Source organism: Eschrichtius robustus, chromosome 18 (genome assembly GCF_028021215.1).
Source record: "Eschrichtius robustus isolate mEscRob2 chromosome 18, mEscRob2.pri, whole genome shotgun sequence".
In the NCBI taxonomy this organism is placed as follows: domain Eukaryota; kingdom Metazoa; phylum Chordata; class Mammalia; order Artiodactyla; family Eschrichtiidae; genus Eschrichtius; species Eschrichtius robustus.
The window spans coordinates 73229721-73248208 of NC_090841.1; the positions used below are offsets into that span (position 1 = coordinate 73229721).

The following is an 18488-nucleotide window of genomic DNA, read 5'->3' on the forward strand; positions in this document are numbered from 1 at the left end:
TGCAGGGCAAGAATTAGTGTTTTAAGAAGAAACAAAAGATAATTCAGTGCTTCTTAATTCATAGTGATGTGAAACTGGGGGCCACCATTTTATAATAGATAAAATGTCTTTATTAAAATGACCTCTAAAATTCTATATGATTATGTAGTGGTAAAGACTTTGTGCAAACAAAATACACCACTGGGGGTTATCTTCCCAGGTAAAGGAATATCGGCTTCTCTGTAGACCGTATTTCTCAACTGAGCGTCTTTACCCATTTGAAGGCCATGTAACTTCATTTAATGGAACTTAACCAGCATTAAAACAAAAACAGAATAAAAACAGAAAATGTCCGTTCATCAGACTCGTAAAACTGTAATTTCATTTTATGCACAGATTATCTTTGATTCATTTTGAAAATAGCCTGAAAGCCACTGCTTCAGAGAATGAGGAGCAGGCATTCTCAGAGCCTACTAAAAAGAAGGTGCACGTCCCGAAGGCAGAGCTGGGGTTTTTCTTTCTATTGTGTTGTTTGGTGGATCTTGTGGAGTTTTGGTGCCTTTGGTTTGTATTAGATTATTTGAGATGGGAAACTATCAAATGAACAGGAACGTTATTGTTAGTTGACGGTTAGTGAAGCTTCTAGAGCTGGGCAGCTGGAGTCACTTCCTCCCGTTTCTCCCCATCTTCAGTGCGAGTGCACGTGAAGCTCTTGTTTTAAAAATAATCGTTATTTTATATAGTTTTATAGTCACATTACAAAATATATAATTTTATTGCCTGAACAAAATACCAACTTTGTACACATAATCCTCAATGGATTTGTCCTCTGGGTTTCAGTGACTTTTGAGTTGAAAATGTATGTTACCCTTTTTTAAGTTCATTGTAATACGAAAGAATATAGTTATTTTTAACATAAATAGCACTCAGATATGACATTAATTTTTTAAATAGCTATTTTAGTTTGTGTAAAGATATTAAAATTTTGAATTTATAGTTTTTAATCATATAAGAGCTAAGGGTATTATGTTTTGAACCGAAATTTAAATGGTGGTATGTTAAATAGTTATTGGTTTGGCAGATAGATTTGATTTTCTAAATATCATTCAGTTCAAACACTGTTGAAATACTTTGTAATAATGGAGTAATTTTTTTCTTAAAAAATATGCTTACTGTTAAGTGTCTGCTATAGAGAGCTTATATTGTAGTATTTCTGCTCTGAAGAGTCTTCTTTGACTGTCTTTTTAAATCATAATCAAGATTTCTTATGATTTAATGGTACACAATCATTTCTGTTAAATGGACCCTATGCTAAGCCCTTGAGAAGTTGAGTTGTAAAAGTACTTACTGACAAAAAGAACAGATGACCATGATAAAATAAGTGAAAAATAACTTCATGTCTCTTTTGGTTGGGGACTAAAACTACCGTGTCCATAATATTTAGTAACAAGAAGCAGCTCTTGTCCTGAAATATTTTATAGGATAACACCAGCCTTTATGATTACTAATTTGGTACAGATTTACTATGTAAAATGCCGATTACAAAATCTTGGTCCCCCCACCCCCACCCCAAGGCCATTCATCATTAACTCTCCCAGTGTCTTTTGCATTTTTAGGGATAGTTTATGGCTGCTGTTACATCTGGTTTCTCTCTATTTGCAGATCTTTGTTAGAGTTCATTGTTGACCATCGATTAAGTTTAATGGATTGTTCACTTTCAATTCAGTTCTGTTTTCTCTCTTTACTAAAACTTCTCAGCAAATGCCTTAACCTCTGAGCCTCAGAGGAAGAATTGCCTCACAACAGAGAGACCTGGCCTCCTGAAGTGTGTCCCTCTCCCTGCTCAGGCGAGGAGGAGGGGACAGCAGGGGGGTGCCCGCAGTGAACGCAGGTGCAGGCACGTTCCAGCACACTGGGCGGCGCAGGAGCCTGACTGCAAAGGAAGTGGGGCCCTGTTAACAGAGTAAATGTTGGAGGCCACTTACACCTTTAATGCTTAGGTGCGTTGTCTCTGCTAAACAGAGGACGCTGAAGTGGGCTGTTACCCTGAGAACTTGGTGGTCAGTTACCCACTCAATGTTGCAGACCCTTTTAACTCGGCTTACGCTCAGGGCAGCGTCCCCCTAGCAGAGTAAACCTCGAGAAGGAGCGCAGGATGGGTGGCAGGGACCGCAAGGAGGCTGCCCACGGGAGGGCTGATTCCCCTTCCCAGGCTCACGCTTTACTGAAGACCTGCGCTTGCAGACTCGCCGCCTGACCTCAGGGGAGAGTGGTGCTCAAACGGCTAAGAAAGGCTCTCTGCGGTTCTCCTCCACCAGTGGTTTTCTGCGCTTTAAATGGGTTGTACTGAAATGGTGGTTACTATTTTATTAGAGCTACGACAACAGTAGCTCCTTATATTTACTGTTATATCCCCAAATAAAGTTTAATTGTGAAAATTGTTAAAATGGACATATTTGTGTAGTATTTACACCTCAGGGAAGATGGGGCCAGTACTAGTTTGTGACTCAACCTGTGCAGAGTTTTTTTCTGAAATTATGTGATGGAGGGCCTTAACAATTTTGATAGTGTAATTTGTTCCAATTTTAGAAACTTTGTTAATTAAAACAAATACAAGATTTTAAGTTTAGCAGCGTTTTTAATATAAACCTAAAGATAGAGTTTTAGAAATTGTCTTAATAAATAATGATTTAATTGGGGACACCTAGTTACTGTGCCAGAAACGGATCTAGCAACTATAACAGGTGATTTCATTTCCCAGATCCTGCATTACTTTTCACAAGACTCACTTGCTAATAAAATAGACACAAATAGGTGTAGTTACACTTGCTCTCTTTAAAGCAAAACTTCTCAAAAGGACCACCCATACCTATTTACTTCTCATCTCCCTCTCACTCGGCCTTTACTCTCCGCCCCCTGCTCCCCCCCCACCCCCGCCAGCCTCCCCTGCCGCCCTTGCTCTGTCGGTGATCAGCGGCCGCTGTGCTGTCAGGTTTGACAGTTACTTCTCCCACCTGATGCCGCCTTTCAGCAAGCTGTCACTAGCCGGCCACTCTCGATCTTCATGCTGGCTTTTCCCCGGGGCTGCCGTGACCTCAGGCTCTCCCTCCGCAGTGGAAAGCTTTGGACCACTCCTGGGCTTGCTCTTTTCCCCCTTCCCCACCCCTGCTGGTCTCATTCAGCCCCTCGTCTTAAATACCACCAGCAACCACCATCGGTCCTGCCTTCCCGGGACATCTCATGTCCGTTTATTGCTTCCTTTTCTATAGCCTGTCCTTTAGTTCCAGGCAGTGTCGGGACACCTGGGTCTGCGTCCCAACTCGTTTTCTCTTTTTCCACTTTGGCCTCTGTCATCCATTCTCCACGTAGTATCAAGAGTTATTAAAAAACAAAAACAAAAAAAAAAACCCCAAAGTGTTTAATCCATACAGGATCCAGAGTTATTAAACAAAGAGCAAAGATCCTTAATCGTGTCACTGCCTTGCATACAGCTCTTCCTGTGGCACCTAGAATAAAACCTGTGTTTTTTTGCCCGTACTCTGTCCTCCCTGCTTGCTTACTGTGGCCGCTGCCCTTTCTCAGAACCCCACCTTGCGCTTGCTGCGCCCCCCTCAGGTTTCTGCAGGTGCTCGTCTCGTACCCGCACGTCTCCTCCTCTCCGCATTTTGGTTATTCAGGTTCACTGCGGTTTATTCCTTGAGGTCACTGAGGCTCCGTTAGGTCGGACATCGGCTCCGCAGAGTGTCTCCATGACCACTTGGTCTGCGCGGGTCCCCCCCCTTACCCACCTGTCAACGCTCTGTCCCCTTACTCTGTTCTGTCGTCTTCATATCACGTGTCGTTCCTGAAGTTGTTTATTTACCTACGCGTTTGTTGGCTGTCTTCCCAGAGGGTGAAAGGCCCTTGTCTGCTTTGTCCCTCACCTCTTCGGAGCTATTACCCTTGCACACCGCGGGAGCTCAGTAAGTCCTGTGGATTGAATGAAGAAAGAAATTTCTCTTTAAATTTAATTAGAAAAGCGGATCTTTTCTTTCTTTCTTTAAAATTTAATTATTTTCTCTTCTCAGATGTAAAATGTGAAAGCTCAGTACGTTTTTGTAGTCAGTCTGTCAAGTAAAACTGAGAATACCAAATAACACTTAAGTGGAGAAAAGTTTGTTCTTATTTCCTTGTTTTAAAGGAGTTATTAGAAGCATGAGCTTTAAAGTTTGGGAGAAAATTACTTTGATCTCAGATTGGAACTTTAGATGTATTTTTGGCCCTTAGAATCTGAAATACAGTGTAGTACCGCTCAAGTGCAGCCGATGTTACGTGCTGTTCGGCTATTGAAGATTTTTAAATAAGGAAAATTAAGCATGTTAATCTAAGACTCTCTCCACGTTCATTTTTCACAGGATGTAATCCCCGTTCATTACTACCTAATATCTCCACCAACAAAGACTAAGAATGGCAGCAAAGACAAAGAAAAAGATTCAGAAAAAGAGAAAGATTTAAAAGAAGAGTTTACTGAAGCATTACGAGATCTTAAAATTCAGTGGATGACAAAGTAAGTTTTAAATGAATTTTAATCCTCTAAGCGTTTACTTCTATTTTCCCAGTTACTACAATATGGTGTGTGTATGCAAAGGCTGTATATATTCAGAAATGTTAACAGTGGATAGGCCTGCAAGTGCTCTTCAATTTTCTTGTAATTATATTTAGTCTTTAATTCCCTTTTGTGATAAGAATTTTTAAAATTTTAATCCTTACTCTGACCTGCTCTTGGAAGAGAATTTTATTGGAAGGTACAAAAGAGAAAATAAATCACTTTTTGCCCCCTTTCCAAAGATAATCATTGTCCTGTTTAGTTGTCTCTGTATTTATACACGTAGCAGGTGAGTGATACTGTGTCCTGGTTTTCCAGTTACTATTTGATTACGAGCAAATTTAAAACAACCTTTTTAAACCTCTGGAAGTGATCCTAAGGACAGACAGCAAACGGAGAAACACCTATTTAAGAATATCTACAAAAGTTCAGTAAGAAAAGTGAGACTCTGGTATGTGAGCCAAGGTCACTCTCCTCCCGCTCCCAGCTCAGTGACACGGAGCCTCCTCCAGACTGGCTGCAGCCAGGACCGCAGGCTTCCTGTCCCCTTGGCTTGGAGGACTCTCCTGCCGGGAGGAGCAGGGGGTCGGCACGTGTCGGCCGGCACCCCAGCCCCGCGGCCTGCTGCTGAGGCCAAGTCCTGGGTGAATTGCGTTGGGAGGCGGGGGCTCTCTCCTGCTCAGCCCCTGCTCGTGGCGCAGAGGGTCTGCCAGGTGGGCCCTGCTGAGAACGCGGGCCCGGTGGCCCCGCCCCCTACTGGGAGCCGTGGTGTCCCGCCAGGCGGGGCGAACCACGGCCTCTGCCTCAGCCGCTGCCCCTCCCACCGTGTGTAGTCAGTAAGAACAGACGCAGTTTATTCAGCCTCCCCAGCTGGGAACGTGGAACTTCTGTCTCTTTGTTCATTCAGGACTTCAGATTCTTCCAAAACAGTGGAAATTTTCCTTCTTTGTAGACCTTAGGCATTTCTAGATCTTTTAATCTTTCTTAACTGTTTTTGAATGTTTTTTTCCCTCCTGTTGATAAATCTACTTATAGCTGGTACGATGGAAAGCTGTTGATGCTTACTTTCATCTGACCATCTTATTAAACTCATAAATGAAATAATTTCCGGTTTGATTTTTTTTTTTTTTTTTTTTTTTTTGGTTTTCTCGGTAAGCGTATTTATACTGCCTGCAAATAAATACAATCTTTGTCAGTAATTATATTTCAGATTGATACCTTAGGTTATTGACTGGAACTTCAAAACAATGTTAAGTAATATGAAAGACAAATTATTTTCTTTCTAAAAGAACTGAAATAATGACTGTTTCTCTTTCTTGCATATGTAGGCTGGATTCTAGTGACATTTATAATGAATTGAAGGAAACATACCCTAATTATCTCCCTCTGTACGTTGCACGACTTCATCAGTTGGATGCTGAAAAGGTTGGGCGTGTTCAATTTTACTATGAGTCTCTTATTTTGTTTGCAGTGTTAGATAAGGTTTGCCTTTGGAATAAGGGGGCAGTCTTTGTCTTCTCTTCTTGCTGACTGAAAACGCGTCGCCTCAGATTGAATGTTCTGTTGAGCTATTTTCATTAAGCTGACTCAGGACTCATGTTTGGTCAGTGGGAGGAGGAGTAGCTAGGAAACCTTAAGAATGGCTTTTCTGACCTTGACCTGAAGAGCCGGGAGCACAAGGCAGTGGTCGTGGGCCTGCTGGAAGTCTAAGGCACCCGCCGCAAAAGCGGAGCTCCTCTGCACTCACTTGGCTAACTTTGTTTCTAAGTTCTAAGAATTGGCCGTGTAGCTCCCAGCTGCCTTCAGTGGACCAGCTCTCACTGGGAGTCCTGGCTGTAGAAAATGCTTGTAGCCATAATCAGTTAAGAGTCCTCAAGGGTTGAGTGTGAGCCCGAAGGCCCTGTGAGGAGCCAGATTGCTGAGGCCACCGGGACACCCCAGTGCCCATAGTGAGACTCTGTTGGTTCTATTCCTGTTTACTCTCATTTCTGAGATTTCAGTAATAAGTTAGAATTTGTCTCATCAGCTAGTGCTTTTTTTACTTCTGTTTTCATGTGCTGTGGGACTGGGGTAACATAGCTGATCACGTTTCTGAACTTTTAAGTTACCCAAGGAAAGAGCTGCCTCTGTAGAAAACAGTTTAGATTTCTGTGAACTTCGTATCTTGCGTATTACTCTGTTCAGCGCCAGTGGGGAGCGTAGGGTAGGTATTTTCCCGTCTGAGCTCAGGTTTTCTAGAGATGCTGACCGTCGTAAAGGTCACACCAGGAGCTAGTGCGGAGCCCCTGGGCCGCACAGCCTACCTGGTCCCGCACCACGGGAGTCCTGACTCTCACGGGTGTGACCCACGGAAGTGAAATGCGTCAGGAGGCTCATGGGTACATCCAGTTTTTTCTTACTTCTTCTTTTTTTCCTCCCCAGGAACGAATGAAAAGACTTAATGAAATTGTCGAAGCTGCAAATGCTGTTATCTCTCACATAGATCAGACGGCCCTAGCAGTTTACATTGCGATGAAGACTGACCCCAGGCCCGATGCAGCTATTATAAAAAAGTACCTAACCAGTAAATACTCTTTCTTGCATCTCATTTCTTAGTTACTTTTTTTAATTATTGAAAAGATCCTTCTCTTCTGGTATTGTTTATATCCGTATCATTGGAGTTACCGATTTGGGGGTACTCTGTCCTTAAATATCTTATAGTAATTTTCTCTAGTCGTTTAAGATTAAGCAAAAGAAAAGTCGTGTGCTTCCTCCGCCATCAGGTGCTGTCGTGGTGGAGAGGTTTGAGTGACAGTGGTCAAGCAGTCCAGCCATGTGGGGGATATGTGTGAACTGGACACATGGAGAAGGAAACACAGAGCGCCCTATAAAATTAATTTTTCAAGTGTTTATTGACCAATAGCGTGACAGACTCCAAATTTAGTTTATAATGCTTATTAGTAAAGTGGTAAGAAATAAAATTGGGTTAAAGCCATTATCTGGCAACTTCAGTTTTATGAAACTGGGTTTACAGTACTACTTGAGGAGAGCAGGGGTGGGGGGATTATAGTTTAGCCTTAATAAACTCTAACGTGATGTGTACAGCAGACACGTAGCTGGGTTTAGGCGTTTGTAAGGCTCCATCCTTGTGAGAGTGTGGTTTCCACTTGCTGGTGTGGCGGTCCGGCGGCTTTCCCGTTCACCCTTCCACGAGCTCTTACCATCATCTCCTGATAACACCCCCAGTACCAGTTTCCCCTCTGTCGCTTTGGCTTATTTCCAGCCCTGGGGATCCTTAACTTACAAGGGTGGAAGTTTCCTCCTCTTAGCTTTGTTGTAACTAATAAACTGAAACCGTGCAGGCTGCCTGAAAATATGGTAGTTTCCCTTAAAGATTCCATCTGCTTCGGTCAGAATTTTTTTTATATACATACAAAACGCTTGATTTTAAACTGCTAGAACTCTTGGCCTTACATCGTTTATACTGATATTATAGGTCTCAACGAATCTTACAAGCAGCAGTGTTCAAGCGGAATAAAATTTGTTCAAAATAGGTTCTTGGCCATTGTCAGCACCCTTTCACACTTTCCAAAGGAACCTTCTCGAAACATGGCTATTTTATTGTTGTTAATAATAATAGTGGCTGGTGCAGCCACCATTTATGAAATGCCAGTTACATACAAATGCCAGTTATGTGCATTATGAAATGCCAGTTACAGCCAAAGGATTATTTGGGGCATGCATTTCTCATTTCCAGCTGCTTTCGCTTAAGTCACTCGTGTCAAAAATTGCAAGATGGCCATTTTGCAATCTTAAAAATATTAACTTTTTGTAGGGGATCTAAGTTTTAATTAAACTGCAGTTTACTTAGGCCACTAAAGTATCTAATTGAAGTTGCTTCCTAAAATGTAGCTATTACCACCTTGATCAGTCCCTAACTAACTTTGATTCAGAGACCAAACACTGTATGTAGCACCACTGAGAGGGATGTAAAAAAAATGAACAAGACACTCTCTACTCTTAGAAAACATACAGCCTAATACAGAAGATGATAATTGCTAGATGGAATGTGATTAACGGTCATAATAAGTATTTTAAACTGTGAAAGCCCATGCGAAGGAGAGCAGGGAAACCGTCATGGATTAATAGGTATTTAATCTGAGCAGGTCAGTTCAAAATTAGAAGAGGGTAGGAAGAGAACATTCCAGATATGTGGAATTTAGGTTATTGGATCAGAGAGTGCGGAAGTAGAAAGGGGTCTTAAAGGTGATTTAATCCAGGCCTGGTGAGTCCAGCACGCCTGTCACCCCAGCTCGCCCTCCAAGCTCTGCATCCTGCAGCCCTCCTCTGGGCGACCAGGACAGTCAGTCAGGATGCCGTATGTGAGTGGATATCCAGACCTGCCCTGCCTGCCCAGTTCTGTTCCACGGCCCCCGTTCTCCCTCACAACGTGGGGAAAGCACTTGACTGCTGACCGCTGAGGCTGCTGTAAAGCATGAGTGAAGTACTGCCGAGACATGTCAGGCGCCGCCTGGCATCGAAGAGGTGGGGTGAGGAGGGAGTCAGTAAATGAAAGCCCGACCATCCTTCCGTTCCTAAGTCCACAGTGACCAAGCACTTCAAGTCCCCAGAAACGCTTCCCAGGAAAGAGAGTGAAAGTTGGCTCTTTTAAACTTTGAAACTCTTTGCTGATAAACTCTTGGGCATCTTTTAGGCGTAATTTCATCTGCATTGCAAATGTATTAAGGTGGGTAACTTAGGTTGTAGCAGGTTATTGGCGTTGTTTTGGGTTTTTTTTTTTAATTCTTCTTCTTCTCATTTTAATTGTCTTTTGTACAAATTGTTGATTTTATAGTCCCAGCAGATTTCATAGGTGGCACGTTTCACTCTGGGTCCTTCAAAATCATGCTTACCGTTAGACAGTTTGTTCATCCCATATCTGAGTGCCTCCTGGTCATCTTCTCAGCACTTTTAATCCTCGTCTTTAGACGTTATCTGACAGGAGTTGGACAGGATGCGTCAAATAAGCATTCTAGGGGCCAGTACTGTCCCAGGAGTGTAGGCTGTTGCTGTATTTCATTCAGCAGCAATTTACTGGGTGTCTGTTCCGCGCCAGGCGTTGTTCTGGGCATTTGGAACACATCAGAAACAAAGCTGCCTGCCTGGAGCAAGGCAGGTGGCCCCGGCGATTAAGAGCAGGGGTTCCAGGACCGGCCGCAGAGCTCGGAGTTCTGGATCTGCCGCTGCCTAACTGTGGAACCTTGAACAGATCACCTGATCTCTGTGTGTCTCGATTTCCTCTTTTGCAAAATAGAGGCAACTGAGGGTCTTTTGCTCATAGAATTATTTTGAGTATAAATGAGTTAATGTGTTAAAATGCTAGAGTAAGCCTTGTATTCCTTTGCTCTGTGTATGCGTGACAGTTCACGACTACACAAGTATGTAACGACTGACATTTATAAGAAGTTGAAACACTTAAAAGATACTGTTCTAAGAGTTTCTTAGCTGGCAGAATTGAGAACCCAGCAGTCTTTCCCCTGTGTTGCGCAGGGCCTGCTGTTTCAGCCAGTTACAGCGACCCTAACTCATTTTTAGTCTGTGTGTGGAACACAGTGGCTCAGGTGTTGTGCAGTGCAGACGTCTCTCCGTGGCCGCACCGCATTCCTGCGTTGTAAATCTTAGGGAGAGAAGGCCTGAGGCTAATTTCGGGTGAGGCTGCGCTCTTGAAGCCGCTCTCCTGATGTGTGGAATGTGTCGGTTTGGCGCACAGTGACATGGACAAGCTGAAGTCGACGCTCGTGGACGCCCTGTGTAGGAAGGGCTGCGCCCTGGCCGACCGCCTTCTCCAGGCCCAGGAGCAGGACGGCGCCGCCTCGAGCGACCTGGAAGGGCGAGAGGAGGAGGGAGAGAGCGCCCTGGATGCTCTGACGGAAACTTTCTGGGAAGCTACAAAATGGACTGATCTTTTCGACAGTAAGGTACCCTTTCTCCTTCTTGTTTCGCTGCAGTTCTTGGGGGTGCATCCCAGATCCCTTGTGCCCAGCGGGCCCGGCCGGAGAGGATGAGGGTAAATGGAACGAGGCTGAGCTGGGCTCCGAAGAAGACGAGGCGCTTAGCGAGGCCTCCCTGGTCTTCCCGGCTTAGAAAGCACTTGACCATTGTTTGGTCTGTCTGCACAGTGGCTGGTGGACCACGCTAGCTTGGGAGACAGTTGGAGGACGTGTGTGGCGGGCCTTTGGTTAAGCCGTTTATGTATCAGCTAAAATTAAGGGCATCTGAAAGCTGTCTTCTCACCTTCCCGCACCTGTCCCTGTGCGCATTTGTCAGGGATGGAGATGGGGGTATTCTGGTTAGTTTAGATATTTGTTATTTCTCTCCAAACTCTTGTAACTTCTAAATAGCTATCATCTTTTTTTTTTTTTTTTTTTTATAACTATCATCTTGATTTATACCTGATCAGTTTTTAAAGCCCAGTTTAGAAAAAGTAACATTGATGAACTTTTTGGGTTTAGATTATAAAAACATGTAAAATGCCTTCTAGCTCTCTACTATAATTCTTAACAGTAGAGATTATATAGCTACAGGTATTTGCCAGTCTTCCTTTCTTCTGAACATAAAGGAAGGAAAAAGGAAATGAAATCAGTGGAATTCTTCTTCCAGCACAAACTGTTGGGGTTTTTTAGTAGACAGGTGCTTGTTTTCAAGATTAACTATGGTGAACAGTAGTAAAGACTCCTGAAGTAGGAGAAAATTCAAAATTCTTCCTATCTGCTTCAGGTTTTTCCACCTCAGTACAGTAGTGCTTTTATAGAGGGAACTCAGTAATGTTCCAGAAACTGAAGGAAGCAGCACCAGAGGTTAAGAATTTGGATCTGAAATCAGGCCCTTGGAGCTTGGATTCTGCCCCTGCCACTTTGACCTGTGTGACCGTAGGCGGGTGACTGAATGCTCACGTGGGGCTGTGGTGCTGCGTACCGTGGGCTTTTATGAATGAGTATCACGTACCTGGAAGGGCGTCAGCAATACTTGCTGTTACTACTAACAAAGTTATCTCGTGTCTGCTGTGTGCCAGACACTGCGCTCGCTGCTGGGAAAAAGGTGAATAAGAGCCTGGCCCAGCATCAGGTCGATGGACACTTGATGAGCATCACAGTAAAGCTGTCGTAAAGAATTCTGTTCTTGCCACAGCGCTCTTACGTTAGGGGCGTGCATTATGTCACCTGTCTGTTTACTGTGTCTGTAGCAACAGTTGTTGAGCCCTTTCCTTGTCTCTAGAACACAGGTAAGTGTGACAGGATTCCTTTCTTTGAGGACATGCTCCACATTCTAAAAGTGGAGACTAAAGATATAAACAAACGGTTATGAGTATTTTTGACAGATGCAGTAATTAAAGGTAGAAAACTTGTACAAAAGGAAGCAGTTGAAAGTAAGAACATGTTTATATAATCTGACACTTCATTTGTTTACTTTTACGCTCTTTTGCAATTTTAGGAATTCATAGTGACTCTGTAGTTTTGTACTTCTGACTTGCAATTTTGTAATCACTTATGTTAGCTCTGCTTTCTTTTGCAGAGAGGTATTTTGGTATGGTTTCCAACAGCTAGTGACTTATCATACTAGCTTTCTTTCCCCAAATAAATTATCTGTTCTGTGGGATACCCAGCTCTTTTAAAGATGTTAATTGTTGTTTTAAAAAGTTGTTAAAATTTACTTGATGTAACATGTTCATTTGAAAAGCTACACCTCTGTTAAAGCCTCAATTCTTTCATTATTTTTCTTCTTTACTTTTTTTTCTTGGGTTTTTATTTATTTATTTATTTATTTTTGGCTGCGTTGGGTCTCTGTTGCTGCGCGCAGGCTTTCTCTCGTTGCGGCGAGCGGGGGCCACTCTTCGTTGCGGTGCGCGGGCTTCTCATTGCGGTGGCTTCTCTCGTTGCGGAGCACGGGCTCTAGGCACGCGGGCTTCAGTAGTTGTGGCACGCAGGCTCAGTGGTTGTGGCACACGGGCTTAGTTGCTCCGCAGCATGTGGGATCTTCCCGGACCAGGGATCGAACCTGTGTCGCCTGCATCGGCAGGTGGATTCTTAACCACTGCGCCACCAGGGAAGTCCAGTTCTTTCATTATTAAAGCAATATGCCTTAAGTTGTGAATATTTTGTTAGATAAAGCTGTATCTTGTTTTACGTTGTAGGTTTTGACATTTGCATACAAGCATGCCTTCGTAAATAAAATGTATGGGAGAGGCCTTAAATTTGCAACTAAACTTGTGGAAGAAAAACCAACAAAAGAAAACTGGAAAAATTGTATTCAAGTAAGTGATATTTAAATTGCCACTGTTGGGTGTCATTTCAGTATTGTAGAGTGACAAGATAGAAAGCCTTACGGTAGTGATAAAACAGTACCAACTTTATCATGACTAATTATTAGTCTAATTAACATAACGTGAACTATAAAATAAATGCTTGAAAGGTAGTCAGTAAGCTGTTTAAATTTTTAAAACATTTTTCACTCCTGTCCAGAAAACCTATATTTTTGGCTTTTAGTGTTTTCAACATAGGCAAAATGCATTGCATATTGTGTGTAGTTAGAAGACAGGTTTCCTTTATGAAGGAAACAGATGGTTTCTTTTATTTATACATGTTGGCTCAGTTCTAAAATGGTTGAACTTCTAGAGTTTACGTTTGATCTTATTCTTCATTTGACATGATAGGCCATTTTTTATTTTACCATGTATTATATGCAGGGAGGTTCTGTGGTTGAGCTCTCTGCACAAATTAAATGTCAAGTGTAAGAACTTACTGAACTCTGCAGAAATTGTTTCAGCCTCGCCTTGTCTTTGTACACGTACAGTTGGTTTATGCTTAAAGGGTGTATGGAGGTTGGGGTACGCTGGTCCTGCCAAAGGCGGCCGAGGGTCTGGTCTTCATATTGAAGGTATTCTTTGGATGTAAAACTCACCTGTAGGTTCCTGGGGCAATTTCTGGTAATTAGAGTAAACTATAGGTTATCTTTCCTCTCAGACCTTTTCTGTCAGTTCAAATTGTAAGACATTTCAAATTCACTTCTTCAGATCTTTGAGGAGGTTGAGAGAGCTCTTTCTGGAACTTAATGTCTTCTCATCACGTAGGCTATGAACTGAGCTCTTACATTTGTGAAGCCCACGATCCACCCAGATGCTCACATCAGGGGATGTTTCGTAACTTGTCTCCCCTCCACTCTGCTCGCCTGCTGGCTCTTCTCCACGCAGCAGCCGGAAAAGATGGCTTTAGACCCCTCCTGGTGAAGCTCCGTCACACTTAGAGTAAAATCCAAACTCCTCCCCGTGGCCTGTAAGGCCCGTGTGGTCCGGCCTCTGCCAGCGGCCTCTCCAGCCGCATCTCCTATCGCACTCCCGCGTCCTCACTGCTTCCGCCGTCCCAGCCTCCTCTCTGCTTGGCTGACACCGCGCACCCTTCCCCTCTCGAGGACCCAGCTCTTCCAGCTGCGTGGAGAGCTCTTCCCCAGATTTTCACAGAGTAGGTTTCCTCTTGTCATTCAGATTTCAGCTTAAGTGTCACCTCCTCAGAGATCCCTTTCTTGACCATCTCACTTCCCAGTCTGTATTATAGCAAGTTTTATTTTTACTATATACCTGATACATTTCTTATTATTTACTCATTTGTTATCTGTTCATTAGCTTGCCGACTTTCTGTTTGGCTTTCCTGAATAGAACTTAAGTTTCCTGAAAGTGGGAAGTGAGTTTGTTCAGTGCTTTTTCCTAATGCCTAGAACAGTGTTTGACTACCGTAGGCACTCAGAAAGAATGAGGGAAAGGAAACTAGGGTGGTTGGAAGGAAAGGAGCAAGTCACGTCAAGTCGATAGGAAGAAAGGAGGACAGAAGGGAGGGAAAGCAGGAGGGTTGGCAGGGATGATGGTAATCACCACAGTAGGCTGGTTGGTAGGAAGGAAGGTTGGTGGGTGAGTTGATGGAAGGAAAGTTCTACCTGCTACGTCTTTATTATTACTAAATATTTAATACAGAATTTACCCTAAATGCTGAGCTTGAAACATCTGTTCTTTAATAACTGTGTGTGTTTTATTATAGCTGATGAAGCTGCTTGGATGGACCCATTGTGCGTCTTTTACTGAAAACTGGCTCCCCATCATGTATCCTCCTGATTACTCTGTATTCTAAAATAGGAACCAAGAAAGATTTTAAATTTTAAAAAAGAAAGTTTTATAGTGAATGGATATAAAAACAAATTTGTGGCATTTTTAGTCTAATGCATGTTTTCATCTGCTATCAAATGCTGATTATTAAAATGATGTGTATTTATCAGAGAATTTGCTGGTGTGTGGCTTAATACATGTAAATCTAGACCTCTGACATCATGGTGTGTTCTTAATGCCTCACATTGGTGGCAGCGGGCTGTGCCCTGGCTGCCAGCACCAAGGACTTTCAGTTGGGTTGCAGCTGTTACATGCATGAGAGGTTTTCAACAGTAACTTTTAACTGCAAACCTATAAAATTCTATTTTTTATTTTATAAATGAACAGGGTTTTAACATGCGCGACTTTAATTTTTTTCAATTGTGTGAAGGCCTTAAAAAAACTACATTAAGCGTAGCTAAAATTATTTATTAGACTAAAAAGTAACAGAACTTCATTTCCAGATTTTTTTTTTTTTTTTTTTTTTGGCAAACGTTTACATTCAATTAAGGGGAGAAAATAAAACCGGCGCAAATGAATGCGTGGCGGACGCTGGAGCATAACTGCTTCAGTCAGTCTTCATCTTGGAGTTATTTCAGGCCGATCACTTTTAACACCTTCTTGACGTGCAGAGCATCAGAATGAGCTAATAATACATGTATAAGTGCCAGACAGCTTAAATCTGTATCAGGTATTGTAAAGATACATTTATGGTATGTTTATATTAAAGTTGAAATAATGTAAACACGTGAATAAATGTGCAAACCCAAGATCGCAGTACACCATATGCACTCTCGTACCGTAATTTTTTTATAAATAATAAAAGTGAATATTGAAGCTTCTTAAAGTTGGTCTTAATTTTTCATAAATAAAATTTGGGGTTAGAACAGAAATGAATAATATATTAAATCCATAGACAAAAAATTCAGCATGAAATAATTTATAATGTTTCTTATAGGCTTGCAATTATTTGAATATATTTCCGAATCTTATTATGTGATTAACTTTTGTGTAGGTTTAATTTTTTATTTTTTTTCTCTCTGGCTACTATACTTCTTTCATCCTTCCTCCGTAAAATAAACACACGTAGACAATATTAAAAGGCCTCTACTGTCTTATAGCAAATGTGTTTGTGTGTGTATGGTTTTTAAATCTTCCCTTAGAATTTACTACTGTAAAAGGCCTACCAGAGATCTGGTCTTAGTCATTCGTAACTGTTTTTTGAGTAATTGACTCCTTTATCTGATGAAGACGTTAGACCCTTTATGAAAAAGTGCTGCAAATATGCGTGCAGACATTTTGCACAGTTTCTGAGCCATCTAGAGTCTAAAGTCCACCCATGAGCAACCGCATGCATGTTCTCTGACAAACACATACTTTCACCTACACGTATACAGGTTCCCACATACATAGGTTCAATCCAGTCAGGGCATTGAGATGCTCAGAAGGGGTAGGGTGACTCCCCAGGGTCGTGCTGCTGGCTGGATGTTAATTAGAGAACGTGTTTTACAACCGGGTTTGGCATCTCTGTAAGTACTACCTGCAGCACAGAGCCTCAGGGTCAGCCAGGGGTGAGCATTTGGGTCCTTCCCAGGTCTTCCCTGAGGATGCATTCAGCCCCGCGATGTTGCGTGGCTGGTACCCAGGAATTTGACAGCTTTCTGAGCCCCTCTGGACGTTTCCCAGCCTTTCCCTTTAAGCTTTTTAATTAGTCCCAACGGTTAGCCATCATCTAAGGCCGCCACAAAATCGTACAGTTGCCTGGAATCATCTAGACAAACCCCTGGGAAAAGGCTTCTCGGCCTGCGAGAGATCTGAGTCCAGTCAAAGACGGCCTTGCCCGTGGTGTTTTCTGGGGAACAGTCTCCAGGGATTGCCAGGCTGCTGGTTTTCAAGGCTGCCGTGGAGCAGGAGATGGGACGGGGACAGGGCCATGGAAAACATCACAAAGCACATTGCTCTCTTAACTGAGGTTCAGCCGTTCTGAGTGAACATGCTTCCGATTGCTACATGCCTTTGGTTAAGATTGCTACGTGCTTCTGAGAATTTTTGTCAGTTTTCTCATGACTTTAACGGAGGAGAGAATTTTCGGAGGTGCTTTTTCACTGACAAAAAGTTCTACCAGTTTCACTGAAATCACACCTTTTTTTTAGAACATGCCTTTAGTGTCCAATTTTAGTGTAATTTTAAGGTTAGAAACTTCCTAGTAATAGATTGATTTTGAAGTACTACCTTCTGAGTTATGTCAAGATACAATAAATTCTGGTATCCTTCAAATATGACTTATTTTTACCTGAAAATCACCATTGTTGCAGAGTACCCTAATTTCTCACTTTATTCTTCGGCTTTTGGTCTTTTCGCTATATTTTTTAATGTGGAAGGAGAAGTTAAGTTCATGGTGGGTTTTGGACATACTCTCACAGTCCTGACTGGTAGTGAGAAGCAGTCGAGTGAGGTACGTGTCTGCAGGGGGAGGTGGTGAATAACGGCGCTTTTTACTAGGACGTGCAGTACATCGTGAAAGTTCACAGGCAAATTTTTTTCTTTATTTTTTAAATCTGTGAGCCACATCCGGCTCTCTGTTGTAACAAGGACTTTTCTATCCGTAATTACTACTACTCTCTTTCAGTGGGGTGTAAGTCTTTCTCAGATAATGAAATTTTAGAATGAAGATTATTAAGTTTGCCGTGGAAGTTAGAGAGACAGCCACAGACTGGCAAAGTCCGCTTTGAACAGTGATTCCTAGAAAGGTTGGTCCATCAGTGGTACCCGTGGTGGGTGATACCGGCGTCTGGGGCGGTGACGCCAAGCTGCCTTGTCAGCCCTGCTTTCAGGCTAGATTATTCTGTGCCTCCATGCCGACACATAACGTTCCAGGAGAAGCCATCCCCGGCAAAACTATGACGTTTCTGTGTGATTGATAACAGGAGACAAAGTGGTTCTTTATATTATAAAGTGGATTCTTTTTTTTTCTTTAACTTTTTATTATATACTGGAGTAGAGTTGATTGCCAGTGTTGTGATAGTTTCAGGTGTACAGCAAAGTGATTCAGTTATACATGTATCTATTCTTTTTCAAATTCTTTTAAAAGTCGGGACAGTTTTCCTACTTCAGGTAACGGTGACCAATGTCTGCACCACACCACTGAAAACAACGGAAAGAGCTGGATGCAAATAAATAACTTCTGAAAGAAGCACTAGGGATGGTGCAGAGTGTGTGCTTGGCACTAGTTCTGGGCCCCTGAGATGACATCCATTTTCTCATTCCAGCACTGTTTCCGTATTTTTCAGTTTTAATCAGTGTAAAGCCTAGAACTGCTTTCCATTACTCTTTACCCTCTCCCTTTGCTACAGTTAAAGTCTGTACAAAGTAGACTCTTCAGATTAAGATACACTGACCCTGTCAAGCTCATTTTCAAAAAGCAAGTGACAAAAGTATATTGACAGGCTTAAGACCATGCTTTCCAGCAGAAATAACGAGGGGAAATCCACTTGTTTGTTAATTTATTTGTGTAAAATTTATTAAACACTTAATTGAGACTCTCGGAAGCCAACAAAGCTACTTTCATGTTTTCATGTTATTTGTGTATATTTAGATGAAGCAGATAATCCTAAACTGGTTGCTTTGGAGAGTTGCTATAATATTATGTTTATTCTAGTTATGCAAGTTGTTTCCGTGCACTGCCTTTGCAATCTTATAAAATTTCTAACACTGTTCAAAAGACACACTAATGTTTCGAAAGGCATCTTGTTGAAT

The 18488-nt window shown here is 42.4% G+C and overlaps 1 protein-coding gene across 3 annotated transcripts in view; it reads left to right on the forward strand.

Moving 5' to 3' along the window:
• Positions 1-15579, forward strand: part of TPP2 (tripeptidyl peptidase 2) — a 67467-nt gene extending 51888 nt beyond the window's left edge. For 2 of the 3 annotated variants that reach the window (XM_068526725.1, XM_068526726.1), the window contains 6 exons: positions 4374-4525; positions 5893-5989; positions 6986-7116; positions 10314-10521; positions 12735-12854; positions 14629-15579. In XM_068526725.1, coding sequence (XP_068382826.1) covers positions 4374-4525; positions 5893-5989; positions 6986-7116; positions 10314-10521; positions 12735-12854; positions 14629-14718 — 798 coding nt within the window. In that variant the 3' untranslated portion in view covers positions 14719-15579. Of the gene's footprint in view, positions 1-4373; positions 4526-5892; positions 5990-6985; positions 7128-10313; positions 10522-12734; positions 12855-14628 lie in introns of those variants that run through there. The other variant, XR_011071023.1, reaches the window with a different exon arrangement.
• Positions 15580-18488: the final 2909 nt, after the last annotated feature.